The 27,534-nt window shown below is 55.0% G+C and overlaps 3 protein-coding genes across 8 annotated transcripts in view; 1 reads left to right on the top strand and 2 right to left on the bottom strand.

Annotated features, from left to right (window-relative positions):
- RPL26 (ribosomal protein L26) overlaps positions 1–27,534 on the bottom strand; it is a 225,024-nt gene that overhangs the window by 81,610 nt on the left and 115,880 nt on the right. The window lies entirely within an intron of this gene.
- NDEL1 (nudE neurodevelopment protein 1 like 1) overlaps positions 1–27,534 on the top strand; it is a 61,812-nt gene that overhangs the window by 33,078 nt on the left and 1,200 nt on the right. Inside the window, exons 9-10 of one of the 5 annotated variants that reach the window (XR_014140627.1) lie at positions 10,114–10,238; positions 16,724–17,656. The exons of 1 other annotated variant lie outside the window; for it this stretch is intronic. Coding sequence is in view for 2 of the 4 variants with exons in the window: in XM_081805736.1 (XP_081661862.1) it covers positions 19,205–19,247 (43 nt within the window). In the remaining 2 variants the exon portion in view is untranslated. Of the gene's footprint in view, positions 1–10,113; positions 17,657–19,204; positions 19,263–27,534 lie in introns of those variants that run through there. 3 more of the 5 variants (XR_014140626.1, XM_081805736.1, XM_081805737.1) reach the window with 3 other exon arrangements.
- The window catches only part of LOC102738858 (myosin-10), a 73,223-nt gene continuing 47,642 nt past the window's right edge, over positions 1,954–27,534 (bottom strand). For both annotated transcript variants that reach the window (XM_081805730.1, XM_081805731.1), the window contains 16 exons: positions 26,452–26,664; positions 23,414–23,558; positions 21,943–22,149; positions 19,839–19,943; positions 18,602–18,754; positions 17,996–18,244; positions 17,546–17,758; positions 15,591–15,803; positions 14,140–14,301; positions 10,616–10,744; positions 7,985–8,073; positions 7,161–7,284; positions 6,870–7,078; positions 5,427–5,535; positions 4,317–4,489; positions 1,954–3,491 (listed from right to left, as the gene is read on the bottom strand). In XM_081805730.1, the coding sequence (XP_081661856.1) occupies positions 3,347–3,491; positions 4,317–4,489; positions 5,427–5,535; positions 6,870–7,078; positions 7,161–7,284; positions 7,985–8,073; positions 10,616–10,744; positions 14,140–14,301; positions 15,591–15,803; positions 17,546–17,758; positions 17,996–18,244; positions 18,602–18,754; positions 19,839–19,943; positions 21,943–22,149; positions 23,414–23,558; positions 26,452–26,664 (2,638 nt within the window). In that variant the 3' untranslated portion in view covers positions 1,954–3,346. The remainder of the gene's footprint in view (positions 3,492–4,316; positions 4,490–5,426; positions 5,536–6,869; positions 7,079–7,160; positions 7,285–7,984; positions 8,074–10,615; positions 10,745–14,139; positions 14,302–15,590; positions 15,804–17,545; positions 17,759–17,995; positions 18,245–18,601; positions 18,755–19,838; positions 19,944–21,942; positions 22,150–23,413; positions 23,559–26,451; positions 26,665–27,534) is intronic.

Raw genomic sequence — 27,534 nt, 5'->3', positions numbered from 1 at the left:
TCGGGCTCCCTGCTCAGCGAGGAGCCTGCTCCTCCCTCTAACCCTGCCCCCTCTCGTGTACTCTCTCTCTCTCTCTCATTCATTCTCACTCTCTCAAATAAATAAATCTTTAAAAAAAAAAAAACAAAAAACGTGCCAGTCAGAACTACGGAGATGCTTATCGTTGAGACTTTTTGTATTTATTGAAAGAGCTTTTTTAGACGTTAGACAGATTTCCCTATCACACTCCATAAATGAAAAGTAAAACGTAAGAGAGATTCCTGCAACCTCGCACTGTGATTCGACGCTCTGACCGGTTTTGGCCCCGAGTTGTCTCTGTTTTCCCAAACTCTGTCTTCTGGGCTGTGGCGGGTGCTTGGGGGCGCAGCATTTCCGAAAAGCGTCTTCCACTGTCAGCTCCAGAAGTTTCTTCTAAGGTGCCGATACTCATTCTGTAGGATCTCATGTTGGGCGCTCTTGACCTTACCGGGGGGAGTCCGGCAAGGACAGCCATGTCACTGTTGCCCCTTCTGACGGCGACTGTGGGATGTGCGAGATTTTACCCCTGTGTGAACACGGGCATCCCAGAACTGCGCGGGGTGATGCTTAGAGGGCGGTAGTGTGTGGTGGGCCGTTTCCGTCAGACCCGCCGTGTCCTCGTCTGATAGCGTCACATGACATCACCACGTGCCATTCCGTGCCGATGTCCGCCTCTCCACGTTCCTAAAGGCTCCGTCCTGTGGCCTCTTCCAGCTTGGCTTTTGGTTTGGGGGGAGGTAGTCAGGTTCCACCCGGACAGGGCGTGCTGTTTCCTGGAGCGCGACAGCCATGAGCACTGCTTCCCTGGTCCCGACACGGACAACTGCGTCCCGCCGACACTGGCTTCGGGAGGAAGGGGCCACAGGTGAGACCCAGAGCCAAGAGAGCACAGACGCTGCGGCTAAGGTGGGGTTTCCAGGGATGGGGAAGATGGGTGACGGGGCTCTAGTCTTTCTGACGGTAGGGGTTCAGAAGGAGACCCTCAGTCAGCCCGGCTAGGAATGTGCGTTATTCCCACTAAAGCAAATGAAAATCACCCCCGGGGCGTCTGCGTTCGACAGGAAAGCGCCTGTGACGTGGTAGGGCGGACAGGGTGCGTGGTGTGGGCCGCGGCGGGGAAACCCCAGCGCAGCGTCGCCGCGTCTCCACTCGAGCTCAGCTGTCAGTGCCCGGCCGAGGGTTCATGACCTGCCGTCCTTGGACGGCAAAGCAGTGGTTTGTCGAGTGAAGGAAGGTTCCTTCTGGTCAGCGTCTTTGTGGAATCTGGAACTGCGAGCAGCCCACGTAGCTTAGGTTTCTCCCAGCGAGGCTGGCCTAGGACACTTGAGCTGTCGGGAAGCCACGTGGATGGTCACACCAGTGAAACGAGCCAACGGGGAGGAATTCTTTTTTGAGAAAAGGTTCTGAATTCCAGATCCCTGGGTAACTTGCTGAATGCCAGGGTGAGGCCACGTGAAACGCGATCCTGCACTTTTTTTTTCACGTCCCCACCACGGCCAGGCAGAAGGAGCCTGGCCTGAGAATATCATGGAATATATGTATGTATATATATATATACGATATATATATGTATGTATCAATCCACATTCTCTATGGGATTGTGTATTTTCCTAGTGTTCGTTCCAGCCTATCCCCGCCCCCCCCGCCCCATCTACACACTGAGGCCAGCGCGAGAGCAGGACTCAGAGCCAAGACCACCCAGAGAGCTAGCCTGGCAGCCGCCGGTTTCTGAGAGCACAGCGCCCTCCAAAACCGTGGGCCTGGCTGGCCGCATTTTCGGTCTGGGGGCTTCCCAGCCTCCAACCAGACCACTGGGAACATCGAGAACAGAAGGTGAGAAGACAGATTCCATGTTCACGTGATTATTCTTGTTTATTGAGGTCTGTTTATTCTCAACGGGTGCTTTTTCCTCCAAGTAACCAGAGCAGGCGTAAATATCTATAATGAATAAATTTATTGTCTTACAAAAATCATTGTCTAGAAATATGGGAATACAAGAAAAAAGGTATTTGCAGTCAGGTGTCTGGTGGTCAACAGCCAGTGCAGTTCATCAAGGGGGAAAACCCAAAGATTCCAAACCCACATGACAGATTCTCCCTAACAGATGTTAAAGCTTTTAACCCAAAAGGTTTGTGTTTTCAAGCACGTTGCCGAGGATCAAGGATTTGTAATTAACACTGATTCGTTGTCACTGAATGTTTATAATACCACTTCGACTAGAGAGGTACATGATAAGAAGCACAGTCAGAACTCATACATTACATTGTTACAGAGGCAGATCATAGATGTAACGTTCTTAGTACTGCAGTGTCTAAGGCACTTCCTGTAAAGTCAGTTTGCTTAACTATCAACCGAAAACAGAATGCTAGGTGTTCACTGTAACACTGTCCAAGGGCAAGGAAGGAGAAAGGAACAAGGACTCAGTCCACTGGCATGTCAACATTCAGGCAGATGACGTCGGTTCCGGAGGCTCCGTCAGCCTCCCGGACCACCTTGGAATAAGTCTGGGACACAAAACCGAGATTGCCATTTTGGGCTCAAAGCGGTGGCTGAATTTGCAAGGTCAGCGTGCGAGCCTGGCTGGAGACGGAGGGCTTCCTGTGGACCCCCCCGAGGGTCAGCCAAGCCAGAGGGCGCGGGGCCCGCGGGACGGCGGTGGCCTCACGGGGCCGCCCGTCCCTTCTGCGCACAGGCCGGCCCTGGCCGAGGACACCACCAGCTCAAGGGAGAGGGGCAGGGCGACCCCAAAGGGACACGGCTTCCCTCCGGTGCCGCCCACCCCTCCTCATCTTGCCACAGCCCCGTTCACAGTTTGCTCACTGAAAGTGTTGATCGTTCTTGGAGGAAATACGGGGAGATACAAGTGCAGTCGAGGTTCCACAATGTTCGAAGAGACTCGGTGTTGCCGAGGCGGCAGGGGCCACACGAACGCAGAACGGGGTGACCTGTCTGCAGAGAGAGCATGCAGAGCGACGGAGCGGCCACCGCAGTAACCCAGCCACTGGCCACTGGTCTGAGAAATGGTTCTCTTCTTACCGTGAATCAGAAAATGGTCTCTCGGTGAATATACGCAAAAGAGATGCAATGAGGAGACTCTGTGTAGTAGGCGTGGGTCTCGTGTGTGTATATATAGAAAAAGGGGAGGCGGTTGTACTTGACTGTGAAGCGGGATACAGTATGGGCGGCCGGAAAGCCTTAAGACACGGTTGATCTCTCAGTAAGGAATCCCAGCGCGGGCCGACTTCCCAGATGTGGGGCCGGGGGGGGGGGGGGGGGGAGAGGTGTCCTGCGTGTCCCACTGTATCGCCTCCACGGGCTTCCCGGGGCTCTACTCGGCTGGGGGCGGCTGCGTCTCGTTGACGTCGCTGGTCTTGCTCTCCGTGTCGTCGTCGGACAGCTCCAAGGAGGCCCCCTCAATGTGCAGTTGGCGGCGGCCAGACCGGCTGGACGAGAAGCTGATGGGGCCGCCTCGCCTGGGGAGAAGGGAGCAGGGAGAGCCGACGCGCAGGGATGAAGCCGGGAACACGCGGCGCTCCAGCTATTCAGCCGCCTGAGGCGTCCACCCTCGCACTCCTTTCGCAGGGCACGGCGGGGGTGCGGGGGTGGGCACGATCCGGAGAGGCTCTGTGCTTTGTCCCCCTGTCCTCCAGCCCTGCCTGGCCGGCACCCAGCGGACCCCGAGCCCGAGGCTCTCAGAGGGCTGTTGCCACAGGAACGGGCAGGGAGCTGGACGGAGGAGCAGCTAGTCCTTAGGGGGGGCTCTGTGGGCCACATACGGTCTCTGTCACACATCCCCGGTGTGGCTCTTTTACAACCCTTTATAAACGTAAAACCGGCCTGTAGCTCCCCGTACAGAAAGGGCACGTGCCCTGTGGCCAGCGGGCCGCCCTTCGCTGATGCCCCTGCTAACCTGCTCCCGGCAGACAGTTTAGCCTCCCCTCCCAGACCCGGTGTGCGGACGGGGGCGGGTGCAGGGCTGAAGGCACCGGGGCCCGCGAGGAGCTCCTGCCCTGCTTTTCGCGGACGTCTGGACAGGGATAGCCACCTGCCTGGCCGTGGATCTGTGTAGCCCGCTAGCGAGCGGCCCGTTCCTCCGCCGTCCCGCCGAAGGACTACTACGGGTCGGGAAGCCTGAATGCACGACTGCGAAGCGACTCTGAGCAAGGGCGAGTAGCTACGGGAAGCTGACGCATCCTCCGGACCAAACGCTAAGCCTATAAGGGCTGCTCTTTTCCCACGCTCTGGGCCCGGGCTCCGAGACCCAGCGCCGCTTAACGGCAGCCCCCGGGGTCGCTCACCTCAGCCGGTTCTTCAGCGTGCTGACCTCGCGGCTCAGGCCCTCGTTGGCCTCCGTGGCATCGTCCAGTTCCCGCTGGAGCTTACGCCGAGATGCGTTGGCACGCGTGGCCTCCTCCTCCGCCTCCTCCAGCTGCCGCTTGAGCTGTTTCATCCTGGCGTTGGCCTTCTCCATCTGGGGGAGGTGACATGAGCCCAGTCACAGCAAAGCGGCCGACTCGGTTTCGGCACGGCCGCGGCCCAAGCGTGGAGCACAGCTGGGGGCCCCGGCAGCCACGCGAGCGCGCACCCACGACTGGGGGATGGTCCAGGGCCTTCGGATCAGCCTGCCTTTCTCTGCAAACCAGTGTCTACAGAGCAGACTTTGCTAAAGACCGAACGCTCAAATCCTATTTTCACCCTTGCGTTTTCTGTAGGAGAAATGACACAATTCAGTAGCTTCCCCTGAGTGACCGAGGGGATTATGAAAAGGAACGGCTGTTCAGCAGAATACAAAAGGGCTGACCGTGTGGACCGTCTCCAGCCCCGGGAGATGGTACAGTTGGTTTTGTACCTCCATTCGGGACGGCTGTTTCGGATGTTACGCTTTGATTCAAGTACAAGGCCACTCTGGAAGAGTGGACACGAGACCACAGCGATGTGGACGCTGGCCAGCTCACGGCCGCCCAGAACTGCCCTCGGTGGGGGTAGGGTAGGAGGAGCCAGCTGCCTGACCAGGGCCAGGAGAGAAAAGGGAAGGGTCTGGGGCCCAGGCCTGGGCATTCTCCACCCCGTCCACCTTCCGTCCCAGCGTCTGCAGCGCAGCAGAGTGGTGGGGGGAGACGGAACGAGAGCACGGCCCCCCGGGGCAGCAAGCAATGCGGCCCTGGGAGAGCCCTGAGGGGCGGAGGCGGCGTCTGAAATCACCTGTGTCCCCAGCACCCCAGTGTCTGATGTGGGCGAGGAACAGCCCATGGTTGTTGGAACACGAGAATGAACATTTCAAATAGCATTTTTTTTTAATCTCGCTGGTCAAATGGTAACCCCGGGCTCATTTTGCCCCAATGTTCTCGCTAAGTGAAGCATTTCACGGGCGGCATGCTTGGTCGTCCTGCTCGGTCTTCTCCCCTTACCTGTTCTTTATACTGATCTGCGTGTCGACGTTCATCTTCAACCTGCATGAAGATCTCTTTCAGCTTCTTCTCGGTGCGACGGACGAGTTTGTTGGCGGCTGCTCGTTCCCTAGTAAAATGACCAACGCGTTAGTTTGTGCAACTCGGAAAGGATTTTTTAAGTCCTTTTTCTCTGGAAGAGGACACATGCTGGAGTGCCTTCCAAGATCTCTCTGACCAGAGCAATAGAATTAATATGGCCTAGGAACTTTCCCCTTCTGATTAAAATACGCATTACCTGTAATGTATCCCAATGCTGATACGTAGAAAAAGTGCATTCATTATTCCTTCACACACAGATAGCGATCACTTTAGTGAACTTCTGAAGCTCAAAGCTACCTGCCCCAGGGGCACCTGGGTGGCTCAGTTAAGCGGCTGCTCAGGTCATGATCCCAGGGTCCTGGGATCAAGCCCCACATCGGGCTCCCTGCTCTGCGTGAAGCCGCTTCTCCCTCTGCCCCTCCACACCCAGCTCGTGCACTCTCTCTCTCTCTCTCAAAAAAAAAAAAAATTTTTTTTTTCTTCTTTAAGCTACTCGCCCTGTATATTGAGTTCAAACTTTCTGAGGACAAAAACCTTAGCTGGTTACTCTGATTACCTATTTAGCCTGGAAAACAAAACAAGACCTAATTTACTAAGTGACTCTTCAATGTAAAATTTACTGACTACCTACCCAGATGCTGGGGGCTGTCGCAGTTACCAGTGGAACAGACAAGAAAAATCCCACACTCCCCCTTCGGGGAAAGCCAAGCAAGTCACCGGGCTTCCAGACAGGCCCACACAGGAGAGGGAACTGAGCTCCATTGAGAACAGAAAATGTCCTTTTGTTCCTTCTCAAATGTTATGCAAAAACGGGCAGAATTCGCTGAAAAGGGCAAGTCATGGTAATTACAGCCCACGGTGAACAAGCCCTTTTCTTTGAGTGCAGCGCAGTCTGAAGAGTGGGAAGTGGGGGGAAGCTGGGTGGGGGGGGGGTGTGCTGGGCTCTGAGCATGGGCCCGCGTGTCTGGGCCCCAGGCTCCCCGTCAGGAGGGCGAACGTGAAGGTCTGTGCTAGCCTGGGCAGTCTGTCTCCAGCATCAGGACCGTTGGCTGCACCCCCACGGGCAGATGTTGAGCTGCCCTTTGCTTTGGGAGCAGAAAAGCTTGTTTGTCCTATGGCGTCTCTTCTCTGGCAACAAACTAGCATTTCACGTGATGCCAGCAACTTGGGACATCTACTCGCGGCGGGGAGAGGCGGCCTAGGGCTCCTGGGAAATCAGGGGACAGGAGGATTCGCCCCCAGCCGAGCCCAGCCGTCCCTGGGGGCTCACACCACGTCTGTCTCCCACGCCCGAGCCACGGGAGCCGCCACGGGACTCTCCGGCACAGGAAGTTTGGGTCTGTGGCGGCAAAACCCTCTTACTTGGCTTCCTGCTCAAGCTGCTCCTCCAGCTGCCCGATCTTGGCTTCCAGGGCCGAGATGGTGGCCTTGAACTTGGACTTGACGGCGCCCTCCAGCTCCTGCAGCTTGGCCTTCAGCTCCTTGTTCTGCCGCTCCAGCTGCTGGCGCGCGTTGTCGCTCTTCTGGGCGGCACTGCGCTCGGCCGCCAGCTCGGCGTTCAGCGTGTCCACCTGTGGAGGACAGCCGGGGTGAGCGGCTCAGGCCTGTGGCGCGGTGCGGCCCCTCCCAGCACCCGGCCGCCGCGCGGGCCACCTGCAGCGTGGTCTTGCGGAAGCGGTCGTTGAGCAGTTCCATGTTGCTCTGCTCCTCCTCCAGCTCCTCCTCCAGCTGTGCGATCCGCGCCTCCAGACGCCGCTTCTCGTCCAGCAGCGCAGACCTGGGCGGGGGAGGGAAGGGGTGGGGGGGAGACCGCTTGGCAAGGGGTCTGCGCGCCCCCCTCCCCCCAGCAGCGTCCTTGACGGCTGGCTGTCCCATCCCCCATCCCCCTGGCCATCAGTGAGGCCTGCCCATTACCCTCCGCCCCCCGCCCCTTCTGGCCGGCTGCTGTGGTCACCTTCCAGCGGGCCCCTGACGCAGCAGCCAGGGTCCCCTTCCGAAAAGGCAAGATGACCCCGGCCCGGCCTTCCCAGCACCCCGTCCGACAGTGCCAAGTCTGCCAGGACCTGCCACAAAGGTGCAGAAGGCACCTTCACTGGAAAAAGGCGGGACTTCACGAAAAAGGCAGAGAAAGGTCTTAAGGGATCTGCCTGCCCGACCGAAGGAATCTCAAAGTCAAGACCAGCATGGCCAGGCTGCGGGCCGTCTGCGGAAATGGGGGGCGTTCCAGACGCCCTTCCTTCACACCTAGTGTGGGACTGACTGATGCGGGGAGCTATGATTTGCTGCCGGCCGGAGGCCCAGCGTCTGTCTTGGGCTCATCTTCCCAGATGAGCAGATGAGCTCCTGACTTCCAGATGCCGGACGGCCCCGCCTCCCCGGGGCGGTGGGTGAGCCCCAAGGGGGACGGCCCACGGGTGCCCGGAGGACAGGTGGGGCTGCCGCTGGTCTCTAGCCCCCCGCACGGTCGGGAGACTCACTTGCCAGAGGCGCTGTTAGCAATCTCGTCCGCCAGCTCGTCTCTCTCCTGCTCAGCATGACGGCGCGCTCGCTCCGAGGAGGCCAGTTCCTAAGGGAGATTAGACTGGGATTAACCATTTCCTCACAGGCGAAACTGGACTGTCGTGCCGGCTGCAGCCGCCTCGTGTGTCCCACAGTGTGACCAGGAGCATCAGGCCCCAGGAAACACAGCAGGTGTGCAGCGCGTGGGGGGGAGCAGCAGGGGGCGTGAGCTCTCGGGCCTCCTTCTCGGTGACTGGAGACTGCGCAGGGCAAGGGGACAGCTCTGGGCCGGCCAGTCCTCTGCAGGAAGAACCGCCTCGTGGCAGCTTTTCCACACGTTTCTTTGGAAGGAGGACTTGCCACAGGAAGCAGCCGGGGCGCCCTTCTTACCCCGCGCGGGTAAAGACGGAGAGGACAGTCTGAGTGTGAGCGCTACACCTCCGCCCTCAGTGTAAGGAGGAAGGGACTTGCCAAGTCCTGTGGCTGGTCGGCAGCAGAAAACCGGGGTCTGGCTGGCCCTTCAAGAGATGCCCGCGGAATAGGGCTACACACAAAGGAGTTCGCCCGTGTGCTTGGCTCGTGTGTTTACCTCTCACGTTATTAGAGCACAGGATGCAGGCCAAAGGCCGGGGTTCCAGCACACACAACCCCCCTGCGCGGGACAGAGCGAGCCCAGGTGCGAGCAAGGAATGCTCTGGGCCGGACCCAAGGGCCTCTGGTTCACGAGCACGTGTAAGCATCGGCTCTACCATCTGGCCTCTGGTGCCCCATCGTCCTGCCCCAGCCAGGGGCCCTTCCTGTCCACTGGCTGGGTGTGCCGCACACAGGCTGGGGGACCCACGGGAGAAAGGGGAGGAGCCCGGGGCTTGTAAGCCTAAGAACAAAGGGGTCTGAGGGGAGGAAAAAGAGATGGAGGGAAGGGCAGTGCTCCCTTTCGGGGAGTGGGGGGGGTCTCTTTTCCCCTAATGCAAAGGCCCCTTGTCTGAAGGCCTGAAATAACCACTTTCTCACAAGGCTGGGAGGGTGCAGGGCTGCGTGGGTCGTGCCCCGGGGGGCCTGGCTCCCAGAGCCCCATCACCTTTGGGTATAACCCTGTCAGCTGCATGATGAACCCCACGGGTCTTCAACAGCTACCTCACTGAGGAACGTGCACATGTTCTTTTAAGCACACATGGAGAATTTTTTAAAGACTGACCACATTCTAGGCCCTGAAGCAGCTCTGCTGTCAGTATTCCTAGCCACGATGCAGTGTAACAAATCAATGACACACATTTGGGAACTTAAACCACATTTTTAAATTATTCATGAAATAAAGAAGAAACCATCATCAAAATTAGAAAAATTAAGAACTAGGGGCTCCTGTCCATTGAGTGGCTGACTCTTGGTTTCACCTCAGGTTATGATCTCAGGGTTGTGAGTTCGAGCCCTGTGTCGGGCTCTGCGCTCAGCGGAGAGTCTGCTTAAGATTCTTGCCCTCTGCCCCCTTCCCCCTCGTGCTCTCTAAAATAAATCTTGAAAAAAAAATTTAGAATTTAAATGGCAACGAGAGCCCAGATTTTGCAGGATACAGTGAACACAGGACTTTGAGGGCAATTTACAGTGTTCTAGGAGCAGAATCAGACAAGAGAAAAGCCTGAAAATTAATGAGTGTGCAACTCAAGAAGTCAGAAAAAAAATCCAAAGGGAATGAAGACAGGAGCAAAAGAAGTCAATGAGATAGAAAACAAAGAAGGACCCACACCACAAGCTGCCCTTCGGAGGAAGCTCAGGGTCTGCTCAGCGTTACTCTGCTGGTCTTTGGTTCCTTCTCCATTCCTGACACCGAAGGCATTCCCTTCCTTTCTTGCAAGCTCTACCCCACATTTATAGTCGTCTTTGTTAACACCGAAGCCAGCATTTCTAGGGCCAGCATTTCTAGGTGGTGGTATTGGGAGTTTCTTTTCATATTAACTGGTAATAACATTTCAGCTTAAGTTGCTCTTATCTTATAGGTTGGTATAAATTTTGATCATCATTTATATAAGCAGAAATGTGTACACACTGAATATGTGCAGTTCTTTGGCAGTTTTACCTCAATAAAGCTGTTAAAATAAATGTATGTATTCAGGTGTGCCTACCACTGATAGAACCCCTCGTCAGGCCCTCTTCCTGAGAACTTACAAAAGAGAGAAATGAAAGAATTGATCACAAGATGATTCACGAAGGAACTCGATGAAACCTACATCTCCTCTTGTAAGTATCACATGAATGGGGCTTCTGTGTAAAACAAGGAAATCTTACAGCAGTAAGATTAAATGATCCTGATGCTTACCAACATTAAACTCTACTGCCTTTTCTTATACATGGAACGAGGCCTGGAAAGTCGCCTGGAAAATTACTAAGCCACCCCTTGGCCTTTGGCCAGATAGAGGAATATATATATATATAAGCAGTACCACAATGTGACCGCTCTGTTTGCTGCACTGAGCCAGTAAGATGGTCCAGTACTTTATTAAAACGGGTCGTGAAATTATACTAGGCTACCAAGACAGTAAGATAATTCTTTGATCTTGGAGAAATTTCAGGGGCCAACATTTTTTGAACAAATGGATGAGTGAATATTAACAAACCTCCTGCAGTTGAAGGATTTCTGCTTCTAAACTCTTCAGTTTCTTTTCACTCTCTTTGGATTGAGCAAAAATTTCATCCCGGGATGCACGAGCTTCTTCTAATTCACGTTGGTAATCCTTCATCTGAGCCTAAGATTAGGAAGAAGGTTTTAGAGTGGTTTTCATTATTAGTTTTTAAACATGTATTTTTTCCAGATCATAAAAGTAATATCCAGCCATTGAAAATATAAAAATATGTGGAAACGACAAAGGTATCACATGAAAACATTTAGAACAATATCCCATCTATGAACATAGATGCAAAAATCCTCAACAAATCCAGCGACAAATTACAAACATAGTGGCAAACTGAATCCATCAGTATATAACAAGAATTATACACTGTGTATATTTATACACCATTATATCCCAACACCCAGGTGGGATTTATCTGAGGAATGCGAGGCTAATTTGAAACCCCAAAATGAATTAATACAGCTGCAGGATCATCTAAGTACAGGTAAGAAGCACTGGACAAAATCTAACACCCTTTCATTATAAAAACATTTAAGAAAATGAACAGAAGGAGACTCCCTCAACTCGGATAAATGGCAGCCGTGAAAACCAATAGCTGATATCCTACTTAGTGGCCAAAAGATTGAATGCTTTCCCCTAAGAGCAGCGACAAAGCAGGAATGTCTGACTTTGCCACCTCTGTTTAATACTGTCATGGAGATTCTAGTCAAAGCAATTACACCAAGACAAGAACAACAACAACAAAAAGATATCCAGATTAGAAAGGCTTTAAAAAGGCAAAAATAACCAGCTTGCTCTGCTGATAATATGATCTGATATACTAAACATCTTAAGGAATCCACCTTAAGAATAAATGAGTACAGCAAGGTTATAAGATACAAAATCAGTATACATAAATATACATAAATCAGTTCTATTTCCATACAGTATAAACATTCCAAAAATTACGAAAGCAATTTTTATAAGCATCAAAAAACAATAAAATATTTAGGTATAAATTTAGCTTAAGTTCAAGTATATGACTTGAACATCAAAACTATAAAATAAAACATCACTGAAAAAAGAATTGCTAAATAAATGGAAAGACTGTCAGGTTCATGCACTGGAAGACAATACTGTTAGGATGGTGGTCCTCTCCAAACTGATGCATGTAAGTCAGCACATTACCAAAATCCAAGCTGGCTCCCCCTCCCCCTCATTACAGAAAATGACAAACTGATCCTAAAATTCGTGTGGAATTGTAAGGAACGCTAAACGATCTCGAAAAAGAATAAAGCTAGAGATGTCACCTTTCCCAATTTCAAAACTTACAAGAGCCACAGCAATCAAGACTATGTGATGCTGGCGTAAGGAAAGGCGTATAGATCGATGGCACAGAACGGAGTCCAGAAATAAACACATAAATCTATGGTCAGTTAATTTTTGACAGGAGTGCCCAGACAATTCAATGGGGGAAAGAACAGTCTTCTGCACAGATGGCGCTGGGACAACTAGATAGCCGTATCTAAAAGAATGAGGTTGGGTTTGTACACATACCACAAAGTTTAACTCAATGGACTTAAAAAAAAATCCAAAAGTATAAAATTCTTAGGAGGAAACATAGGATCTTGGATTAGGCAATAGTTCACACAGATCTGATAACAAAAGCACAAGAAACAAAAGAGGAAATAAGCTGGACTCCATCAAAACTAAACAATTTGTACGGTACACAATACCATCGAGCGAGTGAACGGACCAGACTAGAGAACGGAAGAAAATATTTGGAAATCCTCTCTCTCACAAGAAGCATCCCGAATACACAGAGAAATGTCACAACTCCGTTATTAGAGATAACTCAGTTAAAAAGATGAGCTGAGGACTGAAAGAGAGGTTTCCCAGATAAGATAATGGGCAATAAATACATGAAAAGATGTTCATTATCAGTCATTAGGGAAATGCAATTCAAAACTACAGTGAAATACCACCTCACACCTACTGGGATCGCTATAAAAGATGGGTAATAGCAAATACTGGTGAGAATGCAGAGGAACTGGACTCATACGTAGCTGGTGGGAATGCAAAATGGGACAGTCTCTGGAAAGGTTTGGCAGTTCCTCAAAGTTACACAGAATTACCATAGAACCTAGCACTTCCAACCGTAGGCACGCGTATACCTAAGAATTGAAAGCACACGTCCACACAGATGGTCGTGAACGTTCACAGCAGCATGATTCACAGTAGCTGAAAACTACTAATTCATGCTGTGGCACGGAGGAACCTTGAAAACACGGTAAGGGGGAGAAGCCAGTCGCAAAGCCACAGAGGTTATGATTCCATTTACGTGACTGTCCAGCAGAGGCAAAATCTCCAGACACAGAAAGATTTGTGGGGGATTAGCACTGGACCCGGTGGATAGAGTGGAGTGACAGGTAACGGGTGTGTCTTTCTTTTAGAGGGAACCAAAATGTCCAAACTTAGTGGTGATGTCTGTACAACCCTGTGAATATACTAAAAAACACTTTTAGGTAAGTTGTATGGCCTGTGAATTATTTCTCCCTAAAGCTGGTACATAAATAAAATCCATGTCATGTATGTTCTCCACAGTGTGCTTCATGACCTTTGTAATTAACTCCACAAAATAAAAGCTTTGTACTTAGCTTTTTAAAAAAGTATAAGGAAGCAAATAAATTCCTCCTAAACCTATCCTGCAGAGTTGACTTTTAACCTTTTCCTAAGTACGTCATCTACCTGTCAATACACCAACATCTACACACGTGTGTGGCCGAGAGCGAAGCTGCCCACACTTGTCTTCCTGACTCAGGCCCCATCACTGCATCCTCATCCCCAGCCTCGAACCGGCTGGCGGGCAAACAACATTTCAGCTCTGATCTCTGTGTATGAATATTTCTCCTCATCTCTATATTCTGTTAGAACACATTCTTGAAATGTGGAATCACCACGGTCAAAGGAATGGACGTTTTCTAAAGCTTTTGTCATCATCGACCGATTTCGCCCCGGAGGAGTTGTGCCTAGGATGGGAGAGGGCCCGCGATGTCCTGCCAAGAACCGGGAGTTACTGGGAGTTGCTCTAGAAATCCCCTTGACACGGTGATAGTGACAACTGGCACGTCATTTGAGTAGAAGTGCAGATTAAATCAGACCGAAGAGGACTAAAGCTCATGGCCGCAGACGGCCGCGGCCAACGCCACCGTCCTCTTGGGTGGCTCCAGGCTAAGCTGAGCGTCACCAGAGGCTGTCCGAGCCCTAAGAGCCTGAGCCCCCCGGCGGATGCTCCACCTCTGACCATGCCAGCACCGTCCAAGATGTGCTGGGTGGGGCCCTGCACATCCTGCAGACAGGACAGTCGTGCGTGCCCTCCTCCTGCCCGCTGACCCATCCTCGGCCGCCGGGCCACAACCCCACTGCGCACCCGGGACTGGCGGCGTGTGCGCGCTGAGCCGGCCGGCAGGGGGCGCTGCAGAGCTTGCCTCCTGGCGGCTCACGGGTCTGCAGGGCCGGAGGTCACCTACCTGAAGCTTGCGGAGCTGCTTGATCACTTCATCCCTCGCCTTGTTCGCCGCCTCGATCTGGGCTTCAAGGTCCTTCAGGTCTATTTCCAGTTTCTTCTTGGAAGCGACCGCCAGCGCCCGCTGCTTCCGCTCGTCCTCCAGCTCCGCCTCCAACTCCCGCACCTGGTGGACAGCATCGGGTCAGGCCCGGCCATACCCTGGGACCCCTCGCAGGGACAGGCGGCCTGGCATCCAGACGGTGACTCTGTGGCAGCTCTCTGGAGCTGAAGTGTGTTCAGGGAGGTCTTGAACGGTAATGCCTTGTATGCACCATTCCCGCGGGCTACTCTACTGTGGAGCACGGGAAGGCGGAGTCCGTGACCTCGGGCTCCTAGCCAAGGTGACGACACACGGAAAGCCGGCAGACATCTCTTGCAGGGACACTCAAGGGCCTGTGGATCGGCCCCGCGGCAAGGAGCCAAGGTCTCGGACCAGGACCCCGGGCTCGGGGGGGTGGGGGGGAGCCAGCCTGGACGTGGGTCCTCTGGCCCAAGTCAGGCTTTCAGACGATGTACCTGCCCCGTGGATTCAGAATTGCAGACCCACAGAAACTGGGAGCTATGTAAGTGCTGTTCTGAGTCACTAAGTCTGAGGTCACTGGTTATCTAGCAAGAAATGGCTAATATATTAAATACTAGTGCCTGACAATAATGAAACAGATCTATCCCAGATCCAAGACTTGATACCACCAACTCCAAGGGACTGTCAAAATAGCCACAATTAGTTTTGAAAGTGAACTTACAAATTAGAAATCTCACATACATTCAGAAAAGTATACAAATCGTAAGTGCCTGGCAACTTTTTAAAACCAAAAAAAGGAGGGCGCCCAGGTGGCTCAGTCGGTGGAATGTCTGCCTTTGGCTCAGGTCATGATCCCGGGGTCCTGGGATCGAGCCCTGCATCGGGCTCCCTGCTCAGCGGGGAGCCTGCTTCTCCCTCTACCCGCCCCCCACTCTCATGCTCTTTCTCTCTCAAATAAATAAAATCTTAAAAAAACAAAAACAGGAGAATCATCTGGCTTTTTTCCCTCTGAGGAGTGGTTTCATGAGGGCATGTGATCTGAACTTCAGAAATGCGGAGTCCCCTCGTCAGCCGTGGCGGCTTCTCTCCTTCACCCACACGTTTAAGACTCCCCGACCTTGAACCTAACTGCATTGTCTCTTGAGGTCCCACCGAGGGCTATGTAATTACCGAGAAGTTTCCTGGCTCGTAAGCAGCAGTGGTGGTGTTTGACAAATAAGGAAATAGAAAATCAGAAACAAGTACACTAAACTTTAAAGACCAAATGTTCAACTACGTTGGTTTTCCTCCTGCTAACGTGTTCTGACGTGAACGAACAGGATACTGACCCACAGCCGGACTTCGAGAACGAGCAGGTTCCTGTTCCCGAGGCCGCGCTGCCTCTGACCTACCTGTTTCACCAGGAGCCGCTTCTTTTCTTCGTTCTGCTCGTCTCTGGTCTGCAAGTCCCTCTCGAACTGGGCCTTCATGGCCTGCATGTTGACCTCTAGGCGAAGCTTGGCGTCCTCCGTGGCCTGAAGTTCATCCTCCAGCTCTTCGAGCTGGGTCCTCATCTCCTCCACCTGCTGCTCCAGGGCGCGCTTCGATTTTTCAAGTTCATGCACCTAAAGCACAGGAAGCAGCAGGGGAGAGATGACCCCTGGCAGAGGCGCAGACGGGGACGGCCGTCTGTGTCTTCTGTCAGAGGCCCCCATGTGGCTCGAAGGCCACTCTGGTCCCTCCCGGGCCGGCTTCCCCCCCATGTCAAACACATCCTTCCCTCTCCTGCTACGGCCTGTGCCACTCCTCATTTTGGAGAATGCCACTTAGAGGACAGTTCGGAGCTCCTGATCGACACGCGCCCCATAACCACTAAGTTGTTTGCCGATGACCTTGAAGCGGAGCGAACTTTACGAGCCAAAGAACAACGGAACGAGCGCGGTGTCAGAGGAACTGGGCTGCTGACTGGCCATCTGCCGGCCGTCTGTGCGTACAAGGCACTCAGGACATCCCGTCCTGCCGTGGGGAAGGTGGCTGGGGCCAAAAACGCACGTGGAAATTCCAAATAGTAAGGTGAGTTAGGTCAGGGAAGCAGGGTGCGGGGAAACAGAGGCCTGGCCTTCCTCTGGACAAAGATCCCCATCGCAAACATCTACATAGTTCTCTGGGCCAGGTGCCTCCACCCCCCGGGACACCCTTCAGGTGCAGGCGCTCTGCCTCCCCTCTGGGGCTCACGGGGGCAGGAGGAGGTAGGGCGGGAGGCCCTGGCGTCTCTGCAGCGTCTGCTGCTTCTTAGGCACAATGTCTGTGGAGTCAATGGGACTGTTGATGATTCTAGCGAACGACAAATACGAACGAGCAAACAACGGGGCGCCTGGCTGGCGCAGATGGGGGAGTGTCTGACTCTTGATCTCGGGGTTCTGAGTTTGAGACCCCTGTTGGACGGAGAGCTCACTTGATTTAAAAAAAAAAAAAAAAACACAACGAAAGTAACCGGAGTCTTGCTCTACATTTTACTGTGTAATCATGGCCGTTTCTGCTCTAGGCGACCTCTTGCCTGAGGGGCTGATCCACTAGGCACCGGGTTGTCGGGAGACCCAACGGGAAGGTAGGATGGCCTTCCCTCCTTTATGACGGGGCCGGGGCGCCCACATCCCATGAAAATGAGACGCTATGCTTTTCAAAGAGCATAGTGTTGTGGCTTCATGAAACAGGGGAGGTATCCTGTCCATTGGGCAGATGACATAACTTGGGCTCAAGAGATCAAGTGGCTTCTCCTGCTGAGAACGGAAGCTGGGGGGAAGAGCCGAGCCCCAAACCTGTTTCTGACCCCAGGCCTGGCTTCGCCTCGCCATCCTCCACACCTCATGCACCTAAGGGAGGGGCATGGGGCACATAAAAATCATCACAGTTCTCGTGGAGTGTGTGTGCGGTGAAAGGACAGGACCGCAGACATTTCCAGACAGTGAATGAGTGCCCAGGGCGTTCGACCGGGAAGGCCGGGGTCAGGGAGAGCTGTAGGTGCCTCCAGCCCCCCTCCGGGTTCCCGCTGCCCTCGGTCTGAGGGGCCCTCGAGGTACTCGTGTTTGGTGACTCCCTGGGACTCGGGGCCGAGGACGTGCCTTCTTCAGCGTCCCCCGCCAGGACGCAGGGGAGGGCGGGGAGCACCCATGAAAGTGCCATCAGTAAACAAGGCCTCCCCATCTGTCAGCGCTGCTGCGAGAACAGACCACACAGAATCTGACAGGTTCTCCCTGAAGACGTCACCCCCCTTCCTTACGCGCCAGCCTGGACGCCCCCGGACCCATCAGGCGCTTGTGGGGAGTCACCTGCCCCCCTCCGAGGACTGGTCCCCAGGGCTACTCACGTTCTTCCCCACGTCATCCTTGGAGCTCATGAGGTCTTCCATGTCTGTCCGAAGCTGCTTGTTCTGTCTCTCAAACTCCTCCTTGGCCTCCAGAGCTTCCTCGAGGGCCCGGGCCAGGGACAGGGCTTTGGTCTCCTTCTCTCTGGCCTCCGCCTCCGCGCGGTCTCGCTCTTCAGCATAGCGAGCGGAGATGTTCTTCTCTTCCGCTAACAGCTGTTGGGGGGGGGGGACGGTGGCGGGTTAATGCGGATAGCGGCTTAAAGAGCGACAGAACCACTTTGCCTTCTCTGCGTGTCCGACTTACAGTGAAGCACAGCACCAGATTAGGGCTGTTCTCCTATCTCTTTTTGCTTCTCTCCTTTTCCAACTTTCTACAGATGATTTTAAACCATAAGCCACCCAAGGGAGGGCGCTGCCAGGAGGAGACCGCATGCGGCGCCGGGGACCCACCTGGTCGAACTTCTTCTGCTTCTTCTCCAGGTTGGAGGCGATCTGGCGCTGGTGATCCAGGTCCACCGTCAGGTCGTCGAGCTCCTGCTGCAGGCGGTTCTTGGTCTTCTCCAGCTTGTCGTAGGCCAGGGCCTTCTCCTCCAGGCGCTGGCCCAACGCCTCCGCATCTTTCAGAAGCTTCTTTCTGGCTTCTTCCAAACTCTCGATTGTTCCTAAGTCGTCATCTACTTTCTTCTTGGTGTCCGTGAGCTAGGTTTTACGGGAAGAGAGATGCGCGTCAAACAACCCCGTTGATGCTTACAGGTGAGGAATAGAGAGAAGGTGAGTTCGAAATCAACACTGTGTGACTTTGAGCAAACGAACCTTCGAGTGTAACTGAATTTCTTAGCTAATAATCCACAAAGGGATGACTGATTTGAATGGCGGACACGGTCCTAGGGCTTTATTTTAAATGCTTCTGGCACCATAACCACCAGCGTGGTATCAGCATGTGGCTGGGTCAAGGGAAAAACCCTTCTTGGGCTTAATTTAGTGCAACCTAATTAACTGTCCCAAATGCAGATGGGACGACGCAGCGCGGCTTCTGGGGGGGGGGCGCGCGTGCACCTGGGACTGCAGGGCCAGCACTTGTTTCTCCAGATTCTTCCTGGCCTCCTCCTCCTCCTCCTGCTGCTCCTGGAGACTGTTCTTCTCCTCCTCCAGCTGCCGGATGCGGCTGCTCAGGTTCAGTTTCTGGCGCGTCTCCTCCTGGAGAAGCTCCTGTTTGTTTTCGTGAGAGGTCAAGACTGAAGTCACATCAGGCACCAAAATAAAAACACCTCTTATAAAAAAACAACTTCACGTCACGAACACCAGAGCGCCTCGGTGTGTGCGCAATACCCAGTGACAGTAAGAGACGGAAAGGATTCAGAGACACATGTGATAATTTTATAAACGCTCCTACCGGAAATACTGCGTTATGCTGGTCGTTGAGGAACGGCAGCCCTGTCCACCTGGCGCCCGGGCCGCCTTCCCTGCTCCTCCTGCATCTTTGCGCTTTGGCAAATCCTCCCTCCGCTCCCCTGTCCCTTAGTTCAGGCAACTTGGCACTTCTCACTACCACCCCCTCTAGGATCGGGCCGCCCCTCCAGCGTCTGTCCTTTAATACTTTCTGCCAGACTCATTTTTCTAAAATGTTAATGCAAACGTGTCTTTCCCATTTACTTTCAGACTTGAAAGTTTTCAAAGGCACGCAGAGGGCTTTCTGTGCTGACCAGGATACGCCTCGTCACCACGTAAGCCCCCATTACGCCCACCTTCTTTGTCTGAGATTTTTACCCTGTATCCCCAGCATCTAGCAAATCCCCGTTCCTATAAAGTTAGAAAATTTAATACAAAGAAGATGTCAAACTCCAAGAAAAAAATGCTACGTTATTTTTATATCGAACTCAATATCCTGATTTCTCTTGGACTGGAAGACACTCCCAAGGCACGTTTTGATACGGGATTTAACCATAGGATTTAGCGAGCTTCAACCTGTCCTTTTACGGTAGGGACTCTCTTTGAGGTCAGGGTCATGGAATTTCAGCCACAAGAAAACAGTCTTAGTGCAAATGGCCAGCAACGCTTGTGCGCGCAAGAGGATGGCTGCTTGGACCGCATCCCAGGCGGTGCCTGATGGTGCGAAGCAGGGACCAGGGGCTCCGCGTCGAGTTACGAGCTTCGGAGATTTCCTTAGTAGCAAGACGGTTCCAAATAAAAGTTGAGCATAAAACCAGAGATGATCAGAAAGCCATTCTGGGACCGGCTTGTAGACGCGAGACACAACAGGGCTACCATCAGGGGCCCTCACCCCCCAGATTACCTGTGTGTCCTGCAGTTGAGACTCAAGACCAGCTGCATCCTTAGCAAATTTAATACCCTTCTTCTCTGCTTCTTCCAGAAGACTTGAAACATTGTCCAGTTCATTCTGCAAGGAGTACAAGATTCAGTTCATCAGTAAGCAGATAGGAAGGGTCCACATTCACCACTCTTAAATGCACACAAACAGCAGTATTCGGGGGAGGGGGGTGATCCTGCAAACTGCCAAACCCAATTAAGGAAGACTTCCATCACGGAGCGCCTGCTACCTGCTGCCAGTGACCCAAGAGGCAGGCACGGCGCCAGCCGCTGCGGGACTACAGACGGGGAGGATTAGAACGGCGGAGCCCACACACGGAGTGGGGTTCTCCTGACTCTGCTTTACCATCTTGTTGTTCTATCCCGAAGGGACAGAAAGAACACTAAATCCTCCCAGGGATTGCTTTGCTGCGTGAAGAGGCTCTGAGATCAGCAGGTGTTGGATCTTGGTCCTTTTTCACACTAAGATGCATTAATCCTGTGTTGGGCGGGGTTGGGGGGTGGGGCGGTACATTCATATCTTTATAGAACTTGAAAACTTTATTATAATGGAGAGTCAAAGAAGTTTAACTCCGTAGTCTTCAGTCCAAACTACTTTTGAGGCTTAAAGATCTGCTGGCATAGATTTATCATGAATATTCAGCTATCTCTTATGGTCAGATTTCACGAATAATGTGGTAACCACCCCCCCCAATCCCCATGGTATAAGACCTTTTGTAATCTTTCCTCAGGGACAGCGGGACACTCCCCCCTCCCCACTCTGGTTTGTCCCCCGGTCATATTAGCAAAGGGGAGGCGCAGCCAGGACATATCTATACACGTGACCCCAGCCAAGGGCATTTCTGTTTGTACTCATTTTAGCAACAGCCTCTGGAGAGCCCACGCGTCCGCGGCCCTGGCAACAGCGTGGTGGTGAAGAGCTCTGGACTCGACAGAGACCTCGCCCGGGCTCCGGGAGCTGCCAGGGGAGTCACCAGAGGCCAGCGCCCTCCTCCGCTTCTTTGAGGCGCCCAGACTCACCCAGGGGGCGCGGTGTGCGGATCGAAGGGGAGACCACCCCCAGGAGCCGGACGTAGGCTCAGCTCGCCCCCCCGCCACACAGGGTAACACGGGGGAGCGCTAACGCCGTTTAACATCTTCTCTTTTGAGAACACAGCAAAGAGTTAACAGAGGAGGCTGGGACTGCTCTCCTTAGAAGGGCCCGTGGCTGGCGTGTGGGAACCTAGACTTCCAGAAAGCGCCTGCCATTCCCTAAAATAGAAAGGCTCACTGTGCCGAGGTGGCTGGTGTAAACACCGTGCGTTACGCTGAGCACCCGCTTCCCCTCTGGGATCTGAGACACTGGCGTGTGTCAGGCAGAGGGGCCCACGGGGCCAGCCCCCCACCACCCCGCGAGCTTCCCCACGCACGTCCCAGCTCGCTGCGGGAGGAACGGGGCGCCGGGTGGGCCTGCCCCCCAAAGGACTGCCGGGAGCTCGCACGCGGTGTCCTCAGGGCCCCCCACCTTTCCCCTTTATTCACTTGCTTTGTTAATCCTTCCACTGTAAGAACTACGGCCACGAGCCGACCACGCGCCGTGTCCCGGGAGTCGGCCCAGCGAGTCACTGACCCGCGGGCTGTCCTGGGTCCTGGGTGTCCGACAGTCGCGGTTCTGTGATTGGTTTTTAGCTCAGCAGCACAGAACGTACATCTCTCCTAACGAACATTCATCTGCTGCATCGTTTTTCCTAGCTGCATGCAAGTCCATCCTGCCCTGAGCCGAGATCAAGGGTTGGACGCTTATCCCACTGAGCCACCCAGGCGCCCCTGATTTTGGTTTCTCTAGTTTTTAAAAATGGTACTTATTGATTTTAAGCCATCTCTGCACCCGGCGTGGGGCTTGAACTCACGACCCCGAGGATCAGGAGTCACGTGCTCCTCTGGCTGAGCCGGCCGGGCGCCCTCACGCCGTCCATTCTTCAAGTATTAGTGAACTTGGAGCGGCTCACACTGGCCAGGGCCTGCGGAGGGGCGTGCCTGCCGCGGGGGGGGCCCGTGCAGAGCCCAGCGCCACGCTGCCCCGGGCTTACCTGGAGCTTGTTTGCTTTCTCGGCCAGCTCCACGCGGAGTCTGTCCCCTTCCGACACCTTGGCGTGGAGTTCCTGCACCTGCGCGTCGAGTTTCTTCCTCTTGTGCTCGGACTCGGCCTTGACCTGCTGCAGCACCTTCACCTCGCACGCCAGTTCCTTGTTGTCGGTCTCCAGGCCCTGCTTGTTCTTCTCAAGATTCGCTTTGAACTAGGAGGCGAAGGAAGAGAAATGTGCTATTTTTAGAACACTCCATACAAGGCGCTGCTTTTTCCACTGGTGGGATCGCGCCCGCTCCGTGGTCTGCCATCAGCGTCTGAATGAAAACCTCCGTTCTTCTCGGAGGGTGAAGTTTCTACAGCAGGGACACCCTGGCGCACGCTGCCTGGGGGGCGCGGGGAGACCCAGATATTTAGGGGCTCACTGCACCATGGACTTTATCCTTGTCAGCCCAGCGTGGGGGCGACACATGGCGCATCTGTCCAAAGTGCCACCGTTCATTCACGTTACCCTTGGTGTAAGACACGTTCTGTTAGTTCAGAGAATTATTTTTAACAAGGAGCTGCGAGTCTTGTTGCCGGGCTGAGACTAATGCGGTGTGTCAGACGAGGGCACACACGTTGATGCAAGGCAGCTCACAACAGGCTGGCTCCCTGCAGGGGCCGCCCCGGGAGGACTCGGGACTGGGGACGGGCCTTCGAGGCCGTGCGGCGGGGGAGGGGGGGTTCCGTGGGGGCTCCAGGGCCACACTCCCCGGCTTCCCTCTCACTGGCCGCTTACTGGCTGTGCGACCCTTGGGTAATCTCCGAACCCCGTCAGCAGAGTCTGCCCCACAAGGTTGTAGTAAAAGTCAAAGGCAACGCGCGTCGAGTACTCAGCGTGGCGACGGACGCACACAGATGCCGACGTCCGTCGGTGTTGCTATTGTGAGCGCACAAATCAGAAGGTGGCATGTGGACGGGCAGGGGAGGAGTATGGGGAATAACGAGGAAGAAGGCTCATCTGCCCAGGGGTCAGAGGCTGCACGAGATGAAGTGTGGAGCCGGTGGGAGGACGGGAAGCCGACGTGAGACAGGGGCGGCAACAGGCACAGTGGCCTGAGACAGACCAAGGGCAAGGATGGGCGAGGAGGGACGGGGAGGGGAGGCTAAGGGGCACGGGAAAAACCAGCAGGACTCGGGGACTGGCTGGCAGCACGAGAGAGACGTCAGACCGTTCGAGGTTTCTGAGCTCATCGTCGGAAGGGGACACTGGTGGGGGGACACCCTGGGAGGAGTGTGGGATTTGCAACGGGCAGCCGGACCCACCCACTTATTAACACACACACACACAACCACGGGCATGTGGCTCTTGGAGGTCGGCAGCCACCGGGAGTGTCCGAGTAAATCCGTACTGAGTGGACGGGGCGGGGGGGGTGGGTTCTGAGGGCGATTTCCCGCAGGACGCGGACACGGGTGGCCCCTGCCTCACTCACCCGCTTGGCCTGCTCGAGCTGCTCCAAAAGCTCCTCCAGGGCCGTGGCGTGTCTCTGCCGCATGTCCTGGATCTGAGCTTCGTGGTTCCTCGTCTCTTCTTCCAGAGCCTTCTTCAGCTCAGCCACCTCCTGTTCGCGCTTGGTGCTAGACAAACGTATTTTTAGAGAAAGCAGCTCAGAATCAGGTGACCGAGACTGAATTAAAAGAACATTTTTAAGGTGCTGTTTTGGTTTTAAGTATGCTCAGCTTTCCCCAGAGTTGACAGACGTGGGCTCAGTTACGGCTCTCACGTTTGCCAAGTCCGGGACCTCGCACAGCTCGAACTCTGGACCTCGGTTTCTCCATCTGCACCCTAGGGTCTCGGGAGGCCGCTGTGAGACTCGCACGTGGGAAGCGCCCGGCACAGGGCCTGGCCTGTAACAGCCCTCAGTACATTCGGGATGTTGTTATGGTCACGGAAAATATATCACGTTAATTCCTTTGAAAGAATTATTGGGCCTGTGACGACGATCAGACGCGGGCCTCGGACTGCTCTGGGCAGCCTGGTTGCCTGGCAGACGCGAGATGCCACAGCGCTAGCTGACCTCTCAGCGAAACTGGAAAGGGTGAATCTGAAGAGGTTTCAAAAGCTAAGGGGCAGCCAAGGCCCCAGGAGTCGGGACACTGCGTCCCGACAAAGACGGGACTCTAACCATCCTGGGAGGTGGACCCCCTCCCAAGACTCCATCAGGAGGTGGCTGAGGCTGGGAGGAGGGACAGGAAACTAGAGGCAGGCGCAGGGGCCCCACTCCGGACATACAAGGTCTCTGGAGTTTGGAGGGACCAGAGCCTGGGCTCTGAATGTCCTGAGATGAACGGAGGTCTCCTCTAACCTAAACTTGGGGACTAAAGATCGCGTGAGCGTTAAGTGTCTTTATGTGGCTTTCCAGTACTTTTATGATTTGCTCTAACACACGGTGGGTAGGCTGAAAGACCGAGGTGGTTTCGCTAACTAAGAAGAGACTTCACAAACCCGTCCATCTGAGCACATGGCTTGGTAAAGACCGAAGCTGCTCAGGGCTGCAGGACATCAGGACACGGAGGAGCTGTGACCTGCCAACCCTCCTGAAGAATAACTCTATGGTTCCAAACACGTGAGCGGGACAGTGACTTGGGGGTGGACCCCGTGGGCACATTCTCCTCCCTCTCCCAGTGGATTGGGGGGCCCGGGGGCTGCTGGCTCTGGGGTCACAGGGCAGCCGGATGGAAGGGATCAGCGAAGGTTCTCTGGTCTAGCCGGGCTCAGCCGCAAGCTTGCTGGTCGGGCCCCGTCCCCGCGGTCTCCTCGAGACGAAGGGACCGGCAGAGGGGGACGGACGCCGGAGCGAGCGCCGGGCCCGACAGACGCCCCGACAGGCAGACACACTCCGTCTGGTGACTTCAGCTCACCCCAGCGCGTGACCAGCACTTCCGTGGAAGCAGCAGCAGTAGCAGTCCTCCTGCCGTCTGAGCACCGTCCCTCCGGGGAAGAGTCCCGCTCCTAACTCCCACCAGCCCTCCTTCCCCCCATCCAGGCTGATCAAGCCAGCAGCCCCTCGGCTCTCCGGGCAAGTCCTCCGAGAGCGACGCGCCGAGTCCGCTGCAGGTACTGGATGTGCTGAGGACGGTGACCGTCCCGCGACCCCCGGGATTCAGAATGCCCAGGGACGAACCGGCTGGGGGGCAGGGGTTCCTCAGCGAGAGGTGCGCACGGCCGTGGTTTTATTAAATATGCACGTGTGCTTGTCTTTTTCATTTTTTGGCAAGAGTGAACGGAAGAAATGATCAGAGCCTTTTTTTCTATTGTGGCCAAAAGTCCGGCTGAGAACGGGTATTTCAACAAAGTCTAGTTCAGCGGTTTTCAGGTTTTGAAAGCAGACGTTGTACAGAGAAGACCAGAACTTAACGTTGCCGGCAGCAGAGCTGTTCTGCGGGGGGTTGGGGTGGGACTCGGGGCGGGGAGGCCTGCCTGGCTCAGACGGGCTCCAGCAGAGCTCCCCCCAGCTGTCTCGGGGGATGCAAGCTCCACGTGCATTCACGGACAAAGTCCCTGGCACATCGTTAGGCTCCCCGCCTCTGCTTCTTCACCCCCGACACCCACAACCTGACCTCCGCCTCCCGGGCACACCCGTGACGTCACTCTCCGGCCACGCCCCCTGGTGAGCCCACCCTTGTCCTCCAGGGAAGGGCACCCCCAGGTTTCCCTCCTGGGGGCTCCAGGTCGTCTCCTCCCTCTCTGCCCACACCTGTCTTCTGCGCCTCCTGTTTTATTCCAGGCCTTCCCGGGAGGACAGCCCGGAGCAGCCCCGGCCGGTGTGCGTGTGTGTGCACGAACGCACGCCTGTGCACGCAGCCAGCCACGTCTAGTGGCCAAGGCATCCGGGGGGGCCTCATGCCCCTGGCAGCTCGAGCCTTGAGGAGGGAGCGGACGGTCGAGAAGAGGCCCAGGCAGCCACGTGGGAGGTCCCGTCAGTGGCTCGTGGGAGCCCCTCTGCCCGGCCTGCTCCCCGGCCTGCCGCTCTCGCTCTCCTGTGACCTCTGGGGGGGCTGGTGAGCTGGGGCTTCGGCACGTGCACCTTCTCTGGCTGCGCGCACCCGTGCCTGGGGCCGTCGGCTCACCAGTCACACAGCACACGCCTCTGCCCAACGCGCACTCCTGTCCGGGGACCTGCCCTCGCCCTTCTCTCTTTGTGAGCATGAGCGCGTACCTCCCTTCTCATCTGCCCGCCCGCAGCCTGAGCGCCCCTGATCTCCCCCCATTCTGCGTCTGGCCCTCCCGTCCCCGTGACCCTCTCTCTAGGCCTCTCACCCGGGCTGCGCGCCTGCCCCGCGGGATCCCACCCCGCCCTGCACACGTCCGTCTGCTGGTTCACTCCCCCCGCATGCTGGATGGTTTCTGACCCCGGCTATTCTGTTCCCGTTCCACCTGCCGTAGGGAGAGAAACAGCCAAACTAACAAATCCTGCACCTCCCAAGGATGGCCAGCACGTCCGGAGCCTTTCCGCCCGGCGCCACTCACCGGAGTTCCTGCTGAGCCGCGGTGGTGTCCAGAGTGTCCTCCAGTTCTGTCTTCAGAGCCTCCAGCTCCTCACTCAGGTCCCTCTTCTGCTTTTCTGCCTTGTTCCGTGAAGCCTTCTCAGATTCGAAGTCTTCCTGGAGCTCGGCGATTTGGGCCTGCAGCTCCCGCACCACCTTGAGAGCGTTGTTCTTGTGGAGCGTCTCGTCGTCCCCCCTGTGAAGACACCCAGAGGGACCGTGTCCGGGCGACGCCCCCCCGAGAGCCAGGAGCAGCAGACCCCGCAGCGGACTCGAGCCCAGCCCCCTCTCCAAAGGGCGACAATTCTCCATTAAAAGGAAGGACAGGCTCATTTTCACGATCAGAATAGAAAAAAGTTCCCTCTCGAGCAAAATGTCAGAACGAGAACACCGCTCAAGGTGGCACCAGGCCAAAGTGTCCGGCCTACAGTGAATCCAGACATGCTCCTGGGACGCAGGGGGAGGCGCGACGTGCCACCCTCACCCCCGCCGTCCCCCCTCGGCTCAGTGCTGGCAGACCCGCTGCCTGGAGTCGAGGGAAGGGGCGCTGGGGGACGGGATAGCCCGTGTGGACAGCTGTGTCCCTGGATTCTAGCTCTCACCTCTAAGAGGAAAAGCAGAGTCTGGCCAAACTAAGACCGACTGTGAGAGATGACTGGAAGGAAAATTCTGTTACGAGATGTACTCGGTTGTAATAAATTATGACCACGGAGCCAAGTGGTTATACATATACTTAGTATCCGTAATTTCCATTCTAAAAGGGAATGCTTTAGAACTGAACAACAAATGGGGGGTCATCTCTGAAAAGGGATGTCCTCTCGACTTCTAAAACGCACCGTGAAATTCATTTCTACTATACAGAAACCAAAACGTTTGCTATGGTAAAATAATGTCTTCTGGGGTGGATTTCTGGGGACCTCGTGACACGACTCAGGCATCTGACGTGTGAAGCCCCCGGCTGGTTTATGTGAGCTTCCTGCTAACCTGATGCAAGTCAGGGACTCCCGGGTCCCCAGGCGCCTCCGTCATACCCACGACAAGGAGGCTACGTGCCCCCGGCCCCGGG

The sequence above is a fragment of the Leptonychotes weddellii genome, chromosome 15 (genome assembly GCF_054177405.1).
Source record: "Leptonychotes weddellii isolate Sample4059 chromosome 15, ASM5417740v2, whole genome shotgun sequence".
In the NCBI taxonomy this organism is placed as follows: Eukaryota; Metazoa; Chordata; class Mammalia; order Carnivora; family Phocidae; genus Leptonychotes; species Leptonychotes weddellii.
Note: the sequence above shows the minus strand (reverse complement) of the source record. Positions and strands in the feature narration are given on the sequence as shown.